General features: G+C 43.0%; 1 protein-coding gene across 1 annotated transcript; it reads left to right on the forward strand.

Moving 5' to 3' along the window:
- The first annotated feature begins 4,064 nt into the window (after nucleotides 1-4,064).
- LOC139399390 (sodium/potassium-transporting ATPase subunit alpha-1-like) lies at nucleotides 4,065-18,382 on the forward strand. Its single transcript, XM_071144793.1, has 19 exons — nucleotides 4,065-4,196; nucleotides 4,444-4,569; nucleotides 6,863-6,922; nucleotides 9,565-9,768; nucleotides 9,892-10,005; nucleotides 10,095-10,229; nucleotides 10,322-10,439; nucleotides 12,460-12,728; nucleotides 12,878-13,321; nucleotides 14,325-14,517; nucleotides 14,632-14,807; nucleotides 14,901-15,037; nucleotides 15,194-15,344; nucleotides 16,058-16,226; nucleotides 16,323-16,477; nucleotides 16,660-16,783; nucleotides 17,103-17,248; nucleotides 17,975-18,108; nucleotides 18,261-18,382. The coding sequence occupies exons 1-19, from the start codon at nucleotides 4,185-4,187 to the stop codon at nucleotides 18,364-18,366; spliced, it is 2,973 nt and encodes a 990-aa protein (XP_071000894.1). The 5' UTR covers nucleotides 4,065-4,184; the 3' UTR covers nucleotides 18,367-18,382.
- The last annotated feature ends 1,425 nt before the right edge of the window (nucleotides 18,383-19,807 follow it).

Below are 19,807 nucleotides of genomic sequence, written 5' to 3' on the forward strand. Positions count from 1 at the left end.
ATGAAAGCCTGCTGATATGGCAGTCTTGTTCAAACAAATGTGGTTTTCACTGACAATTGAGATGTTTTTTTAGAAAACCCTTTACTCAGTACTTTGTTGAAGCACCTTTGACAGCGATTACAGCCTCAAGTATTCTTGCTTATGACGCTACAAGCTGGGCACACTAGTATTTGGGGAGTTTCTCCTATTCTTCTCTGTAGATCCACTCAAGCTCTGTCAGGTTGGATGGGGAGCGTCGCTGCACAGCTATTTTCAGGTCTCTCCAGAGATGTTCGATCGGGTTCAAGTCCGGGCTCTGGCTGGGCCACTCAAGGACATTCAGAGACTTGTCCCAAAGCCACTCCTGCGTTGTCTTGGCTGTGTGCTTAGGGTCGTTGTCCTGTTGAAAGGTGGACCTCCGCCCCAGTCGGAGATCCGGATAAGTTTTTCATCAAGGATCTCCCTGTACTTTGCTCTGTTCATCTTTCCCCTCGATCCTGACTATTCTCCCAGTCTGCCGCTGACAAACATCCGCACAACATGATGCTGCCACCACCATGCTTCACCTTGGGGATGGTGCGAGTTTTCCTCCAGACATGAAGCTTGTCATCAGGCCAAAGAGTTCAATCTTGGTTTAATCAGATCAGGCAATCTTGTTTCTCATGGTCTGAGAGTCTTTCGGTGCCTTTTGGCAAACTCCAAGCGGACTGTCAAGTTCTTTTTACTGAGGAGTGGCTTCCGTCTGGCCACTCCACCATAGAGGCCTGATTGTGGGAGTGCTTCTAACTGTTTCATTATGGAGTATTGTGTGTAGATACTTTTTTTAAAACGTTTTAGAATAAAGTTGTAAGGTAACAAACTGTGGAAAAAGGTCAAGGGGTCTGAATACTTTCCAAATACAATGTAAATACGTGAAGAACATGGAATCACCTCAACGGAAGATTAGACCACTTTTTCAGCTTCAAGTTGACTGAGACAATTAACAGTAACACGGCATAAAGTTATTATACATGTGTAGTAACTGAGTATTACAATAGGAAAATTGTTATAGGACTTTGGAAATTACTTTAGAATTGCATTAGTGGAATAAGGAACGGTCACTAGTCCTTGTGTACAGTACTTACAAAAACTCAGCTCATTGCTATGCATTTAAAATGCAAGTATCAAAGTATTATGTAACAGGCTAATAAAATGTTGCTCCAAAACAATGTTTATTACACAGGCACAATAACCATGTAATGTTAAGTGTAACTGAGAATGCTAACAGTAACTAAATATCCCAAAACTGCTTTCTGGAATCAACTACATCCATGGTAGATGGAAAATCATGTTAGTTTGTATTCTGAGTAAGCTGGATGGTATAGTGCATGTTTGAAACACTTACCCTCAGACGGACAGAGGTTCAAAGTCGTTTTTGCTAAGCATCCAACTTGCTGTTTGCAAATGGATTTGAATTACACTGTCTTTCCAGGTATCATGAAATTAATTGCAGCTTTCAACTTTTTCGGGGTCATACAGTAGTTGAGCATTCAACTTATTAATGCTTATCTGTACAAAATATCATTGGTTAAATATCATTTGATTTAATTATGTACACCTGAGGCAGTGGACATTCAGGAGAATGGAAATATACCGAATGTTCACGTAGAAATGTATTGTGTAGCTCCAATGTGACTGTCAGATTGGAATAGCATAGGAGGTTGTGTGTGCTCTATTCATTCTATTTCTATCTTCAACATGCAGTTCCAGATACAGCCCTGCCGCTAGTTGAAACCAGCCAATCCAATAGTTTCAGAAAAGTAGTCACTTCCTGAGAGCTGTGTGTAACGTGAAGGATTTACACACATATCCTCTCAGTAGCAGTACTTCACCAACTTTACAATACGCGAGGTGACATCCTCAGGACTAATCTAAACATAAGATTATTTACACCAAGGACTGGAACATTGGAATCAGACAACAGTATTAGGATGCAACAATTTATTTTCATTTTCAGCATCGCAAGACAGACATCTCCATAGGACGACATCATTCCTATACATCCGTTCCAGAAGTCTGTCCACAAGACAGACTTCAACAGATGGCAATATCAGATTTCGCACAAACAAATATCACAAGGTTTATTCACGTTTCTTTCACATACTCAGACAATAACAATGTGTTGTAACACATATAGAGCATGCCCAGGGAGAAGGAGAGCAGGTCAAGATGGAATATGGGCGCCAACGCCTAAAAAACACTACATTCACAATCTTTCCTATTTCTCATACTAACTTCAGTAAACCCAACATCACCGCTCCCAAGGCACGCTGACCAGCACATCGTAAGGCGATCCCCTGAATGACACAAACAGGAAGGCTTTTATACACAAGGCCACGCCCTTAATGAGCAATCACATACACCTGGCACAGGCAGACCGACACCGATATGTTCAAAATAGGTTGATGGTTCTCCCCCGTTACACGTATTCAAATAGTTTTGATAAGTAGTACTTTTTACGGATCTGTATTCAAACAGTTATAGTTACCTCCAAAGTAACTATTTATTCCAACAGAAATAGTTACTTTCCAAAAAGCATAGTTCGTTATCGTTATCCCAGGGCAGGTTAACTGTAATGACCTTTTGTCTATATTCCCGGTTCTATGAAAAGGACAAAAACAATGTGTTCCAATAAACATGGATCTGATCTGTTATTGGTCCTTATTTATTAATTCATGCAACAGTGGATCCCCTCACTAAGGGAACATAGACATGATCCCACAACCACAAACAGACGAGAGGTTTACTAAACAGCCACCCACGGCCTTCCACTCTGTCTACCAAAACACAACCTCTCTTCTTGCCTGTTTCAAGGGTACGCACTTCAAGAATCAATAGGTACATATGCAAATGGCAGTAGAAACTGCAGATTTCCCCTTTGTCAGCTTTTCATGACATCACTCTGTATTCAGCTTTTCATGACATCACTCTGTATTCAGCTTTTCATGACATCACTCTGTATTCAGCTTTTCATGACATCACTCTGTATTCAGCTTCAAAGGAGCAGGTTTTGGTTCTATTCAACCAGTGAGTGACAAATACTGCAGAGAGAAAACCATGTTCTCCGTTCATTCATTGTCCTCATCCTTTACTGGTTGGGTTATTGTTAACATCTTTGTTTTCAGTGGGAGTTCTGTAAACTTACGAATAACTTTATTTCTTTATTTTATCATGGAGTCAAACTGAGACCAAGGTTTCTTTTACAGATGAGTCCTAAATGACAGAAATCTAAATTTAAATACAAAATGCAAGCAGAAAGAAAAACACGGTCATTCAAAACATCACATTCATCAGTAATAAGGTCCTCAATCAGCTTTCTGACTTGCCCTAGAGGCAACAAAACATCACATTCATCAGTAATAAGGTCCTCAATCAGCTTTCTGAATTGCCCCAGAGGCAACAAAACATCACATTCATCAGTAATAAGGTCCTCAATCAGCTTTCTGAATTGCCCTAGAGGCAACAAAACATCACATTCATCAGTAATAAGGTCCTCAATCAGCTTTCTGACTTGCCCTAGAGGCAACAAAACATCACATTCATCAGTAATAAGGTCCTCAATCAGCTTTCTGAATTGCCCCAGAGGCAACAAAACATCACATTTAAGAACATTTTGAAGATTTTTCAGATTGCTACTCAAATATCTACATGTGGTAGGTGCTAAAGTGACCCATAGTTGGATTATTTTTAACCCATTTGTTTATTGTGAGTACTTTCAACTTCCAACTACCTACATACACATGGTATTGTAGGTACTATAGTGGCAAATGGTTGGGTCACTGGTTGTGTTATTTTGAACCCATTTGTTTATTGTGAGTACCATCAACTTCCGACAGGGATGCTTTCTTTATGGGGGCTCATGGTCAAAATGACCTAGCTGTACAGGTGAAGATTGGCACAGATCCAACTTCTTCTCCACAACCCCTCCCATCCTCGGTCCCTTCTCCACACATCTGATTCATTCCTCCTGTGCACCTCCCCTTGGCCAGGTAAACCATATAAATATTCAATCCTCAGTTAGCTACCCAGGGAGCTCTTGGTTGCCTCGAGACGTGGAGAAAGAGGGAGAGAGGCAGGTGTAGACGTGCAACAGGTGGAGTTTCTCAGGATAAGGAGGAAATAAATGATCTTCACAAAACCACTGGGATTGAGACAGCGGTGCAAGAATGGGGCTTGTAGTAAGTCTGCATTGCACTTTGGATTATCAGGATTTTAATAGACTTATTGTGTGTTTACTTTCATCTTAACTAAAAATATGTTATTTTATAGTTCATACTTGCAAAAAAAAATCTCTATATTTCATGTTAATTGCTGCTTCTTAAGGGGATTTTATACATTTCTAAATGGAATTTCTAGACCCGATTAGCAAAGAGGCACATTGATAGTTTACAGCTTCTCATCATTAACGTGTGTTTTGACATACAGAAGGGGAAAGATGATTATAAACTGGCGGCGACCTCCGAGGACGATGGAAAGAAGAAGAGTGAAAAGCAGGTGAAGAAAGCCAAGGAGAAGATGGATAAGGATGACCTGAAAAAGGAAGTTGACCTGGTGAGGAAAACTGATTATTTATTCATTTATTCATCTAATTTAGATGACACGGACAGTGCACATGAATCCATATGCAATTTCTTTAAAATATATACAATGACAAAGCTTCAAAATGTTTGTGTTTTCTATAAGAAAAGACAAAGGTGCATAGTACACTGTAACGAAAAAACTTTTTTTTTCCCACATGAAAAAAGACAACAGTTGACTGTAGAATACTACAGTTCTAACTATAGAATTCTACATTAAACTGTAGAATACTATACTGTACACTGTAGTATCCCTCGATCATTTGTAGTACTTACTGTAGAATGTTGTAGTATACTGTAGAATGCTATAGAAAAATATGACAGTATTATTGTTTGTTTTTTAACACTGTAGAAAATACTACAGTAATGTTCACAAAAACACTACACTTATTTGACTTTATTAACAACAACAGTATTTCATATGCATATACTCGGCCAATTCCATTCCCCAATATTGCATTGTGGGCCACCCATAAGTGAGAAATGATCCGTTCAGACTTCAAAAGAATGTTGGAGCTCCTAAAACGTTTTGACCACTAGTGGGTGCATGGTATTGTTGTTCCTGGCTCATTACCATATTTTGAGGCTTGCCTTGTAAGAGGCTGTATTAGTTGCATCCGTTATCGAGAACGCTGTACAGATTTAACTGGTGTGTGGTAGTAGCGCCCCAACCATTTCAGATGGATAGGGAACATACTGAAGTGGCAGTAAAGCCTTAAACCTTTACTGGTTCAGCATTTTGCCATGTCATTTTGGTCTGTAGTCGCTGACCGTTTGGAAACCTTTACTGGTTCAGCATTTTGCCATGTCATTTTGCCCTGTAGTCGCTGACCGTTTGGAAACCTTTACTGGTTGAGCATTTTGCCATGTCATTTTGGTCTGTAGTCGCTGACCGTTTGGAAACCTTTACTGGTTCAGCATTTTGCCATGTCATTTTGCCCTGTAGTCGCTGACCGTTTGGAAACCTTTACTGGTTCAGCATTTTGCCATGTCATTTTGCCCTGTAGTCGCTGACCGTTTGGAAACCTTTACTGGTTCAGCATTTTGCCATGTCATTTTGCCCTGTAGTCGCTGACCGTTTGGAAACCTTTACTGGTTCAGCATTTTGCCATGTCATTTTGGTCTGTAGTCGCTGACCGTTTGGAAACCTTTGTTAAGGCCTCTAGAAGTGCTAATGATATGAAACACAAAATATGAATTGATATGCTGTAATGTGTAAGCACTACCTAACAGCTAACCTGCTTGTACCAATCCCATGTCGTGTAAAACACTGTGAAATACAAACCCCTTCTCCCCTCAATTAATTTCATTCATTCCAATTACAGTCAGTAGTATTCACTGTTTTTCACACATTTCCAACTTTAACTGTATATATAACTGTAAAACAACACATTTCACTGAACCTGTCCAGTGTGTGACAATAAAATGTTTTATTTTTAACCGTATAATAGAGTAAATTCTATGATATTTTACTGTCATTACACAGTACTTGCTTTGGTACTTTATTCATATTACAGTAGGCAATATTAAATACAGTAACTTACCACTAGCTGCCTGTAAGTTACTGTAAAATTCACGGCAACCCCTTTACAGTGTAAGCCTATTCATCTCCGCGGGCCAGAAAAGGTGCAGCACACAACCTATCAAGCCTGTATAAAGCTCTTTGGTTTCTAGATTTGCATTTGGGCACTCATTTGCATTTTCATTTACTTAATTTCACTCTGCAGTGAGTCTTGGGGGCAGTTCTAAAACCCCAATAGCCTGTGTTTAAACTTGAGAGAAACAGTAGCCTATCGTTGGAAACTGCTTTCTTACATGTAGCGAAATAGGAAAACGGATACGTGCACTGTGCAGTACTTATTTAGGGCAGAAGGTAATATTCAGTAATGGATTCAGTCACGAATCAGCGCAATTCCATCCATCATACACAAACCAATGACTCTTCTATGGTTTAGAGTCAAATCTATGCTGCATAACCTTGTCATTCATAGAATCAGTTCAAACTATTGGAGAAATGTGTTTCATCACTAAATGTTCTGTTTACTTCTACCAATGTGGAAAGATTAAAGAACAACAAGCTCTCTCTCTCTCTCTCTCTCTCTCTCTCTCTCTCTCTCTCTCTCTCTCTCTCTCTCTCTCTCTCTCTCTCTCTCTCTCTCTCTCTCTCTCTCTCTCTCTCTCTCTCTCTCTCTCTCTCTCTCTCTCTCTCTCTCTCTCTCTCTCTCTCTCTCTCTCTCTCTCTCTCTCTCTCTCTCTCTCTGATTTAGGATGACCACAAGTTGACCTTGGATGAGCTTAACAGGAAATACGGCACAGACTTAGCCAGGGTGAGTGAATATCTATGTGTGTTCATGTTTGTTCATGTGTGTTTATGTTTGTTCATGTGTGTTCATGTGTGCCTCCGTTTGTAACATTGACAACCAGTTGGATCAGTAGCTCCTACGGATGAAAGCTGACTGTAATTTGCGTTGGTAGAACTTCTGCCTTCTATGTCAAGATGGCATCACTATCTAACACTGAATCATAACATATGAAACATATCTATATCTTCCTAAAGTTTACACAGAGTTTGGAGTAAAACATATTTTCAGATTGTGTGACATGCCTTTGCTTATTTTGTGCCTTGCTCTTTCCTCCTTCCCTCCCTCCTCCTTTCCCTTCTCTTTCCTCCTTCCCTCCCTCCCTCCTCCTTCCCTTCTCTTTCCTCCTTCCCTCCCTCCTCCTTTCCCTTCTCTTTCCTCCTTCCCTCCCTCCTCCTTTCCCTTCTCTTTCCTCCTTCCTTCCCTCCATCCTCCTTTCCCTTCTCTTTCCTCCTTCCCTCCCTCCCTCCTCCTTTCCCTTCTCTTTCCTCCTTCCCTCCCTCCTCCTTTCCCTTCTCTTTCCTCCTTCCTTCCCTCCCTCCTCCTTTCCCTTCTCTTTCCTCCTTCCCTCCCTCCCTCCTCCTTTCCCTTCTCTTTCCTCCTTCCCTCCCTCCTCCTTTCCCTTCTCTTTCCTCCTTCCCTCCCTCCCTCCTCCTTTCCCTTCTCTTTCCTCCTTCCCTCCCTCCCTCCTCCTTCCCTTCTCTTTCCTCCTTCCCTCCCTCCTCCTTCCCTTCTCTTTCCTCCTTCCCTCTCTCCTCCTTTCCCTTCTCTTTCCTCCTTCCTTCCCTCCCTTCTCTTTCCTCCTTCCCTCCCTCCCTCCTTTCCCTTCTCTTTCCCTCCCTCCTCCTTTCCCTTCTCTTTCCTCCTTCCTTCCCTCCCTCCTCCTTTCCCTTCTCTTTCCTCCTTCCTTCCCTCCCTCCTCCTTTCCCTTCTCTTTCCTCCTTCCCTCCCTCCCTCCTCCTTCCCTCCCTCCTCCTTTCCCTTATCTTTCCTCCTTCCCTCCCTCCTCCTTTCCCTTCTCTTTCCTCCTTCCTTCCCTCCCTCCTCCTTTCCCTTCTCTTTCCTCCTTCCCTCCCACCTCCTTTCCCTTCTCTTTCCTCCTTCCCTCCCTCCTCCTTTCTCTTCTCTTTCCTCCTTCCCTCCCTCCTCCTTTCCATTCTCTTTCCTCCTTCCCTCCTTCCTCCTTTCCCTTCTCTTTCCTCCTTCCCTCCCTCCTCCTTTCCCTTCTCTTTCCTCCTTCCTTCCCTCCCTCCTCCTTTCCCTTCTCTTTCCTCCTTCCCTCCCTCCTCCTTTCCCTTCTCTTTCCTCCTTCCCTCCCTCCTCCTTTCCCTTCTCTTTCCTCCTTCCCTCCCTCCTCCTTTCCCTTCTCTTTCCTCCTTCCTTCCCTCCATCCTCCTTTCCCTTCTCTTTCCTCCTTCCCTCCCTCCCTCCTCCTTTCCCTTCTCTTTCCTCCTTCCCTCCCTCCTCCTTTCCCTTCTCTTTCCTCCTTCCTTCCCTCCCTCCTCCTTTCCCTTCTCTTTCCTCCTTCCCTCCCTCCCTCCTCCTTTCCCTTCTCTTTCCTCCTTCCCTCCCTCCTCCTTTCCCTTCTCTTTCCTCCTTCCCTCCCTCCCTCCTCCTTTCCCTTCTCTTTCCTCCTTCCCTCCCTCCCTCCTCCTTCCCTTCTCTTTCCTCCTTCCCTCCCTCCTCCTTCCCTTCTCTTTCCTCCTTCCCTCTCTCCTCCTTTCCCTTCTCTTTCCTCCTTCCTTCCCTCCCTTCTCTTTCCTCCTTCCCTTCCTCCCTCCTTTCCCTTCTCTTTCCCTCCCTCCTCCTTTCCCTTCTCTTTCCTCCTTCCTTCCCTCCCTCCTCCTTTCCCTTCTCTTTCCTCCTTCCTTCCCTCCCTCCTCCTTTCCCTTCTCTTTCCTCCTTCCCTCCCTCCCTCCTCCTTCCCTCCCTCCTCCTTTCCCTTATCTTTCCTCCTTCCCTCCCTCCTCCTTTCCCTTCTCTTTCCTCCTTCCTTCCCTCCCTCCTCCTTTCCCTTCTCTTTCCTCCTTCCCTCCCACCTCCTTTCCCTTCTCTTTCCTCCTTCCCTCCCTCCTCCTTTCTCTTCTCTTTCCTCCTTCCCTCCCTCCTCCTTTCCATTCTCTTTCCTCCTTCCCTCCTTCCTCCTTTCCCTTCTCTTTCCTCCTTCCCTCCCTCCTCCTTTCCCTTCTCTTTCCTCCTTCCTTCCCTCCCTCCTCCTTTCCCTTCTCTTTCCTCCTTCCCTCCCTCCTCCTTTCCCTTCTCTTTCCTCCTTCCCTCCCTCCTCCTTTCCATTCTCTTTCCTCCTTCCCTCCTTCCTCCTTTCCCTTCTCTTTCCTCCTTCCCTCCCTCCTCCTTTCCCTTCTCTTTCCTCCTTCCTTCCCTCCCTCCTCCTTTCCCTTCTCTTTCCTCCTTCCCTCCCTCCTCCTTTCCCTTCTCTTTCCTCCTTCCCTCCCTCCTCATTTCCCTTCTCTTTCCTCCTTCCCTCCCTCCTCCTTTCCATTCTCTTTCCTCCTTCCCTCCTTCCTCCTTTCCCTTCTCTTTCCTCCTTCCCTCCCTCCTCCTTTCCCCTTCACTTTACATTTTCCCTCTCTCCTTCTTCCCCCACCTAGGGTCTATCCTCGGTTCGGGCTAAGGAGATCCTTCTTCGCGATGGCCCAAACACCCTGACTCCTCCCCGCACTACCCCTGAGTGGGTGAAGTTCTGCAAGCAGCTCTTTGGCGGGTTCTGCATGCTGCTGTGGATCGGAGCTGTGCTCTGCTTCATAGCCCACATTATCCAGGTCACCTCAGAGGAAGAGCCGACCAATGCTAATGTGAGAATCATACAATCATAGAATTCAGAGATAATCTGAGATGAAGCCTCCAGTGCCTGAAAGGCTTTTCCTACTTAATGATAACACAATATTCTCATAATAATTCTGCCTCTTCTTTAACAGTTGTACCTGGGCCTTGTGCTCGCTGTTGTTGTCATTATCACCGGTTGTTTCTCCTACTACCAAGAAGCCAAGAGCTCAAAGATCATGGACTCCTTCAAAAACCTGGTCCCGCAGGTTAGATTTCTGCCTTTTCCAACTCCTCTGAGAAGAACTCTATCATATAGTTGCGTGTACGGATGTTAATCGTGTCATCTTCCTTGTAGCAAGCCCTGGTTGTCCGTGACGGTGAGAAGAAGAACATCAACACTGAAGAAGTGGTGGTTGGCGATATAGTGGAGGTGAAAGGCGGAGATAGGATACCAGCTGATTTGCGTATTGTCTCTGCCAGCGGCTGCAAGGTGGATACTTAAAAAAACATTAAGTCACGTGTCAGACGCGTAAATGTAATTCATTCGTTGTTGTATTGACACAATTATCCTTCCCCACTTAGGTGGACAACTCCTCCCTCACTGGTGAATCTGAGCCCCAAACTCGTAGTCCCGATTTTAGCAATGACAACCCCCTGGAAACCAGGAACATTGCCTTCTTCTCTACCAACTGTGTTGAAGGTAAAGTACCTTCTGTAACTATCTGCAATTATTGAATATTTCAAATTTCTTGTATATATTCATTATTTTAAGAGGGGATTCAGACCGGAGTTAAAAGCGCGTGTATTGAACTTTATTCATTTTGTATGCACTGTTTATTTGTTTCTATTCTGTTTGTATTCTGCCATTGAATTTAAGCACGTGGGAAACGCCAGAAATTGAGGTGTGTCGGAGGTGTGTCTGACCTTGATTTAATACCCAAATAATTCCATCACCATTAATAAGGTCGAGCAAACATGCCGGTTATAAGTGGAAAAGCATCTACTTTATTTTTTCCCGATAGAAGTAACAGCATTCTCCATGCACTGTAATTTATAAATTGACAAGAGCTAATTGATAAGAGCTAGGTAAATGAGTAATCCCCGCAGTGAAGTATGAAATATGTGCCGTTTATGCAGATTTTTTTATTGTATGGCCTTATAACTTGCAGGGGTTAAATTTGGAGACACGCGCCAAATGGGATGACAAGGTAAAGAGTGGCGCCAAATGTAACCTTTGTGTCCTTTAGGATGTTTTAAACATATGCTCCAACGTTTCTTGTTTTTTTATTAGCCACTATCGGTTGGTGACTGTACATAATAACCAGGTATATTTAGTGTTCGTTCCCTTCTCTACATTCGTATCATTCCATCACATCTTTTGATTTAGCCTACCTTTCTCGCATTCATCTGAAAACGCTGTCACGTCTTTGTGTCTGTGGCTGAGGGTCAAGTAATAGTGTATACTATTTCATGAAGGCCCAATACAAATTGTAGTAAAAATAAATCGGGGGCTTATAGGCCTGTTAAATCATTCTGGAGCTGTAACCGATACATGGATCTTGACGCACAGTGCAACACTTTGCACAGTTCCATGATCAGTGCGGGAAATTAGGGTATATTTATTATATCATACTATTTTATACTATTCTCCATATTATAATTATACAACTATTATAGGTTAGACTATTTTCAACGTTACCATTGATTAACTGAATGTGGCAACTTTCAAAATGAATCAAAACACCTTTATTTGTACATAAAGGCTTTATTTTTCCATGAAGTAGGATTCATGATTATTCCCTAAACACAAATAATGTGTAAAATCAGTGTTTTAAAATGTACACATGGGTTCTGAAACAGCCTTGAAAACACATATTCGTCTCTATCGTTCTATATTCTCAACACATTCTCTACAATCAAGTCTTGTGGCAATCAAATTCAAATATAAGGTACACAGGTATTTAAAGAGATTACTTTAGATAAATTAACAGAAAAACGAATTAAACAAAAACTCCCTGATTGAATTGGTAGGCCACCAAGTGGGTGTGTTTTCTGAGGTTTAATTACATGTATTCAGTGCTCGCAAGGAAACCTTGTTAAGGCCTCCATAAAGTAAGTCTGAATACCAACTACTGAGATGTGGGTAGGAAAGGGAGGCATTTGAAAAGTGTTAAATTGTCTCTTTGTGATTCTAAACTAGGAATCATCAAATCATCAATTTTTGTTCTTGGGCAGATGGTCAGGGAGCCAGAACATAATTGGCTGCAAGAAGCCCAAACATATATCATTTTTGCCTAAAACATCATCATTTCAAACCTTGCTTAGATTTGTATATGATCACGTGTCTCTCTATTATGTGTGGGAATACTTGTGAACATATTTCCCAAATTAAAATCACTTGGAGCTGATTTCCTGGGGGTTTAAATTTTAGTTTTATGTCCAACAATGAAAATGCCCTCCCCCCCAAATATCTATATTTATTTATTGATTTTTTATATTATATATATTTATTATAAATATTTATTTATATATATATATATATATTATAATGTTTTTTTATATATTATTTTAACAATTTTGTTATATATATATATATATATATATATATATATATATCATGGGAAGGCAAAATGAAACCACCCGCGTTCCAAATTCGGCGCACAGGCCGCCAGTTGGAGAACCCTGTTCTAAACCATATACAACATTTTTGACCCTTCCAGGAACTGCCAGAGGTATCGTCATCAACACTGGTGACCACACTATCATGGGTCGTATCGCCGCGTTAGCCATGAGTCTGGAAAGTGGGCAGACGCCTCTCGGAATTGAAATTGATCACTTCATTGAAATCATCACCGGTGTGTCTGTCTTCTTCGGTGTGACTTTCTTAATCCTCTCCGTCATTCTGGGCTATGGATGGCTGCCATCCATCATCTTCCTCATTGGAATCATCGTCGCTAATGTGCCAGAGGGTCTCCTGGCTACTGTAACTGTGAGTGCTGATGAAAAGTCATGTTTAACAAAAACTTAATGAAAAAAATGTATACAACATTTGACAAAATATGTTTTCTGTTACAACAACAAAACATATTTTGTCTAATTTTCTATTATTTAACCCTCTGCTATGGATTTCCATCTTAGGTGTGTCTAACTCTGACTGCCAAGCGTATGGCCAAGAAGAACTGCCTGGTGAAGAATCTGGAAGCTGTGGAGACCTTGGGGTCCACCTCCACAATCTGCTCCGACAAGACTGGCACCCTGACCCAGAACAGAATGACTGTGGCTCACATGTGGTTCGACAACCAGATCCATGACGCTGACACCACAGAGAACCAGAGTGGTACCTCTTTCGACAAAAGCTCTGCCACCTGGGCTGCCCTGGCTAGAGTCGCTGGCCTGTGCAACCGAGCCGTCTTCCTGGCCGAACAGAACAACGTACCTATCCTCAAGAGAGATGTGAGCGGTGATGCCTCAGAGACTGCCCTGCTGAAGTGTATCGAGCTGTGCTGTGGGTCTGTCAAAGACATGAGAGAAAAGTACAGCAAAGTCGTTGAGATCCCCTTCAACTCCACCAACAAATACCAGGTAACCACGTGGTCAATCAAATCTAATCAAGCTTTATTTACACAGCACATGTCAGACATGGAATGCAACACAATGTGCTTCACAGGAACAAAACTATGGGGGAAAAAACTATGGAAGTAAAAACGGAAATATGTACTACATTCTTACTACTGAGATCGAAAATATGGTGTGATGGACTTAAAATCATGGATGGCTTTTCTCAATCAGCTTGGAACTGCTGCTGGGTATCTACATCCAGTCAGCTTGTTACTGCTACTGGGTATCTATATCCAGTCATCTTGTAACTGCTACTGGGTATCTATATCCAGTCAGCTTGTAACTGCTACTGGGTATCTATATCCAGTCAGCTTGTAACTGCTACTGGGTATCTATATCCAGTCAGCTTGTAACTGCTACTGGGTATCTATATCCAGTCAGCTTGTAACTGCTACTGGGTATCTATATCCAGTCAGCTTGTAACTGCTACTGGGTATCTATATCCAGTCAGCTTGTAACTGCTACTGGGTATCTATATCCAGTCAGCTTGTAACTACTACTGGGTATCTACAACCAGTCAGCTTGTAACTGCTACTGGGTATCTATATCCAGTCAGCTTGTTACTACTACTGGGTATCTATATCCAGTCAGCTTGTTACTGCTACTGGGTATCTATATCCAGTCAGCTTGTAACTGCTACTGGGTATCTATATCCAGTCAGCTTGTTACTACTACTGGGTATCTATATCCAGTCAGCTTGTTACTGCTACTGGGTATCTATATCCAGTCAGCTTGTTACTACTACTGGGTATCTATATCCAGTCAGCTTGTAACTGCTACTGGGTATCTATATCCAGTCAGCTTGTTACTACTACTGGGTATCTATATCCAGTCAGCTTGTAACTGCTACTGGGTATCTATATCCAATAAGTAGCCGTAACTTTACTTTACCAGGCTCACTGGTACCCTTCTGAGTTATTTAAAATAAAGTCAGCCCTCTTCATGGTGTCATCTCATCTTCCACTAGCTCTCCATTCATGAGAACAACATGGCCGGCGAGTCCAATCATCTGCTGGTGATGAAGGGAGCCCCTGAGAGGATCCTGGACAGCTGCTCCACCATCTTGCTCCAAGGCAAAGAACATCCTCTGGATGACGAGATAAAGGAATCATTTCAGAAAGCCTACGAAGCGCTAGGAGGACTGGGAGAGAGAGTGCTGGGTAAGAGGGCACACCAACATGGAAACATATTCATCCAAAGGTTTGGGAGCTAATTTACAGTCTTGAACATGCAGAATTTGTTCTAGGTTGTTTCTGCCTCTGCGTCCTTTCCAGGTTTCTGCCATTTCCAGCTCCCTGATGACCAGTTTCCAGAAGGCTTTGACTTTGACTGTGAAGATGTGAACTTTCCCACTGAGAATCTGTGCTTCGTTGGCCTCATGTCCATGATTGACCCTCCCCGTGCTGCTGTGCCTGACGCTGTGGGCAAGTGCAGGTGTGCTGGAATCAAGGTATGGCAAAATCATAGTAAACTCAAGACTCTTCGGCCATCACACATAGCAGCCACTGTGAACAGGCCACTCAACTTCCCGTCCTACCCTTAGGTTATCATGGTCACTGGGGATCATCCCATCACTGCGAAGGCCATTGCCAAGGGTGTGGGCATCATCTCTGAGGGCAACGAGACTGTTGAGGAAATTGCTGCTCGTCTGAAAATCCCAGTTTCTGAGGTCAACCCAAGGTATGTTGCAGTTTGTTCGGGAACATTTCAGTGTATGTCATCACACTGTCTACACTTAAAGAGGAGTGACAGAAACCTATATTTAGCTGTTTTGTGAAAAATACAAGCCAGTTATATTTAGCTTATATTTTAGCTTTCCGTCTTTGTGCCATGCAGAGATGCCAAGGCCTGTGTTGTCCACGGTGGAGAGCTGAAGGACATGACCCCCGAAGAGTTGGATGATATCCTGAAGCATCACACTGAGATTGTGTTTGCCAGAACTTCTCCTCAGCAGAAACTGATTATTGTGGAGGGTTGCCAGCGTCAGGTACTATTGAGTTAATGAATCCATGCTTATGAGTCAGTCAGGATCATTGCATCTTTCATTGCTAAGATCTTTAACCTCTACAGAATTGATGGGTTCCCCATGAGATGGTTGAGCTAACATAGGCTAACGCGATTAGCATGAGGTTGTAAGTAACAAGAACATTTCCAAGGACATAGACATATCTGATATTGGCAGAAAGCTTACATTTTTGTTAATCTAACTACACTGTCCAATTTACAGTAGCTATTACAATGAAATAATACCATGCTATTGTTTGAGGATAGCGCACAGTTATGAACTTGAAAGTTATTATTAAACCATTATTAGGCACATTTGGGCAGTCTTATACAACATTTTAAACAAAAATACAATGGTTCATTTGATCAGTCTAAAACTTTGAATATACAATGCTGCCATCTAGTGGCCAAAATAAAAACTTTGACTGGGCTAGAATAATACATTATGGCCTTTCTCTTGCATTTCAAAGATGGTGGTGCGAAAAAATACAAAAAATGCATGTTTTTTTCTTTGTATTATCTTTTACCAGATCTAATGTGTTATATTCTCCTGCATTCCTTTCACATTTCCACAAACTTTAAAGTGTTTCCTTTCAAATTGTATCAAGAATATGCATATCCTTGCTTCCGGTCCTTTTAGGCGAAAATTGAAAAAAGGGTCCGATCCTACTAAACACCTCTCTTACTTATCCACAGGGGGCCATTGTGGCTGTGACAGGCGATGGTGTGAACGATTCCCCTGCTCTGAGGAAGGCTGACATCGGTGTTGCTATGGGTATCGCTGGATCTGACGTCTCCAAGCAGGCTGCAGACATGATCCTCCTGGATGACAACTTTGCCTCCATCGTGACTGGTGTTGAAGAGGGTATGAGGAGCTCTGCCGATGATTATCAATCTGCTGTGTCTTTCCATCCTTCTGTCATCACCCTGACTATCCCGTCCGTCCTCTATTTCCCCCCAGGCCGTCTGATCTTTGACAACTTGAAGAAGTCCATCACCTACACCCTGTCCAGTAAAATTCCAGAGATGACCCCCTTCCTCTTCTTGCTCCTCGCCAACATTCCACTGGCCCTAGGGACCGTCACCATCCTCTGCATCGACCTGGGAACTGACATGGTGGGTCTTTCAGATGTGGATATTCCTCCTTAGTGAACAATCTGATCATGTGTTCTGGTGCATCACCACAAACAATGTCCGTGGTCATTTCAGAGGTTGTTCAGAAGATATTCTCACAAACATCGAAGTGACCAACGATATGTTTCTAATTCGAGTGATCTTTTCCCATTGTTACCTTCAAGATCCCCGCTATCTCCCTGGCCTATGAACAAGCTGAGAACGACATCATGAAGAGACAGCCACGGAACCCCAAAACAGACCGACTGGTGAACGAGAGACTCATTAGTGTGGCCTATGGTCAATTTGGTAAGGCATGTTGACCAGTCTGTTTCATAGGACATTTACAATCTGATCAATGCGTCTTCACTGACAAAATACTTGGTCAAACTTTATTAGGATAGTCCATCTGTTATCAACAAAACATCATACTATCAACAGACTAACAGTTGATTAGCAACTGCTTACCATGGTTAGGGTAAGGTAAAGTTATGGTTAGGGCTAGGGTTAGTAGATAGTTATTTGAAATGTTACTGATGTTAGTCTGTAGATAGTCCATCTGTGGATGCTCTACAGACTATCCAAATAAAGTGTTACCAAATGCGCTCCTCCTTTTTCCTCTTCACAGGAGTGATGCTGGCCGCAGCCGGCTTCTTCACATACTTTGTAATCATGGCTGAGAACGGGTTCTATCCCATGGACTTGCTAGGAATCCGTTTGGACTGGGAAAACCAGTATATCAACGACTTGGAGGACAGCTACGGCCAGCAGTGGGTGAGTACTGCTACTGAGTACTGCTATCTTACTAACGGATTCATAGAAATATAATGAATAGAAAGGGCATCTCCATTCAAGTCAATGATGGCATAATAGATGGGCTGGCATCAGTTTACCAGTCAAATTGCCAGGTTTATAGCTCCTAGCCTGTTCTATTACATTTATATGAAGGGATTAGCATTAGCCTTGTTTTGAGTACCTTCTTGTGTGATGAGTTCTCCATTTGAACTTTTTCAGTCTCTCCCATTTTTTAGATTTTGTTCATTCCAGTAAGTTTATTCCATCAGGAAATTCAAGAAAACTAAATAAATCAATAAATGTGATATAGTATTAAAAAAAGTTTGGAAGTCATGGCTGGGATTATGGATCAGGGTTGTTGCACAGCTTGCATTTCAGATAGTCAGTGGACGAACAGTCACTGCCAGAGAGACAGGTCTGTAGCCTCGGCCCTGCACCACACAACCCCCAACGTCCTCTCCGTGCTTTGGGCTTCGTAGACAGCTTGCTACTATTCTTCCATTTGTGCACTTGTGGATTCCACTGCTATCGCTTGCTCACATTCTCACCACACATTTAGTAACATTGTAATAAACACGTTCCTCCTTCTCCCCTCTGTTTCCCTATCTACCCACATCTCTTCCCCTCTCGCTCCCCCTCTTGCTCTCTCTCTCTCCCCCCTCTCTCTCTCACTCCCCCCTCTCTCTCTCTCCCCTCTTCCTTCAGACATATGAGAGCAGAAAGATAATTGAGTTCACTTGCCACACAGCGTACTTCGCCGCTGTTGTGATTGCACAGTGGGCAGTATTGATCGTCTGTAAGACCAGGAAGAACTCCTTCTTTCAGCAGGGACTAATGAAGTAAGTACACACATCGATCTCCGTGGTCTGGGTCCTAAGACACACACACACACACACACGTTCATACAGCCCTGCGACTCACTTCAAAAATCAATATCCACCCTTTTGGTTTTAAATCCATCAAAATGAATTTGTTTTTCCTCCCACCTCAGGAACCGTGTTCTCATCTTCGGACTTTGTTCAGAATCCGCCCTGGCTCTCTTCCTGTCCTACTGCCCTGGAATGGACATTGCCATCAGAATGTACCCACTCAAGTGAGCAACAGACCCTTCAGATTATGTTATGCTCTTCTGTATACCAACTTGGAACAAAGATCACCCTCTGTTTTAAAAGATGAGGTGGAAAATGGGTGGATATTATAAAGGGCGGAAACTACTGCGGTCTCACAGGATCAGTTAGGGCTCACTAGCTAGCTCCAGTGTAATGGGGTTTACTACCCAACCTAGAGAGAAAGTACAGCTCCAGTGTAATGGGGTTTACTGCCCAACCAAGAGAGTAAATACAGCTCCAGTGTAATGGGGTTTACTGCCCAACCAAGAGAGTAAATACAGCTCCAGTGTAATGGGGTTTACTACCCAACCAAGAGAGTAAATACAGCTCCAGTGTAATGGGGTTTACTGCCCAACCAAGAGAGTAAATACAGCTCCAGTGTAATGGGGTTTACTGCCCAACCAATAGAGTAAATACAGCTCCAGTGTAATGGGGTTTACTGCCCAACCAAGAGAGTAAATACAGCTCCAGTGTAATGGGGTTTACTACCCAACCAAGAGAGTAAATACAGCTCCAGTGTAATGGGGTTTACTGCCCAACCAAGAGAGTAAATACAGCTCCAGTGTAATGGGGTTTACTGCCCAACCAAGAGAGTAAATACAGCTCCAGTGTAATGGGGTTTACTGCCCAACCAAGAGAGTAAATACAGCTCCAGTGTAATGGGGTTTACTACACAACCAAAAGAGTAAATACAGCTCCAGTGTAATGGGGTTTACTACCCAACCAAGAGAGTGAATACAGCTCCAGTGTAATGGGGTTTACTGCCCAACCAAGAGAGTAAATACAGCTCCAGTGTAATGGGGTTTACTGCCCAACCAAGAGAGTAAATACAGCTCCAGTGTAATGGGGTTTACTGCCCAACCAAGAGAGTAAATACAGCTCCAGTGTAATGGGGTTTACTACCCAACCAAGAGAGTAAATACAGCTCCAGTGTAATGGGGTTTACTGCCCAACCAAGAGAGTAAATACAGCTCCAGTGTAATGGGGTTTACTGCCCAACCAAGAGAGTAAATACAGCTCCAGTGTAATGGGGTTTACTGCCCAACCAAGAGAGTAAATACAGCTCCAGTGTAATGGGGTTTACTACCCAACCAAGAGAGTAAATACAGCTCCAGTGTAATGGGGTTTACTACCCAACCAAGAGAGTAAATACAGCTCCAGTGTAATGGGGTTTACTGCCCAACCAAGAGAGTAAATACAGCTCCAGTGTAATGGGGTTTACTACCCAACCAAGAGAGTAAATACAGCTCCAGTGTAATGGGGTTTACTACCCAACCAAGAGAGTAAATACAGCTCCAGTGTAATGGGGTTTACTACCCAACCAAGAGAGTAAATACAGCTCCAGTGTAATGGGGTTTACTGCCCAACCAAGAGAGTAAATACAGCTCCAGTGTAATGGGGTTTACTACCCAACCAAGAGAGTAAATAC

This window comes from Oncorhynchus clarkii, unplaced genomic scaffold (genome assembly GCF_045791955.1).
Source record: "Oncorhynchus clarkii lewisi isolate Uvic-CL-2024 unplaced genomic scaffold, UVic_Ocla_1.0 unplaced_contig_5622_pilon_pilon, whole genome shotgun sequence".
In the NCBI taxonomy this organism is placed as follows: domain Eukaryota; kingdom Metazoa; phylum Chordata; class Actinopteri; order Salmoniformes; family Salmonidae; genus Oncorhynchus; species Oncorhynchus clarkii.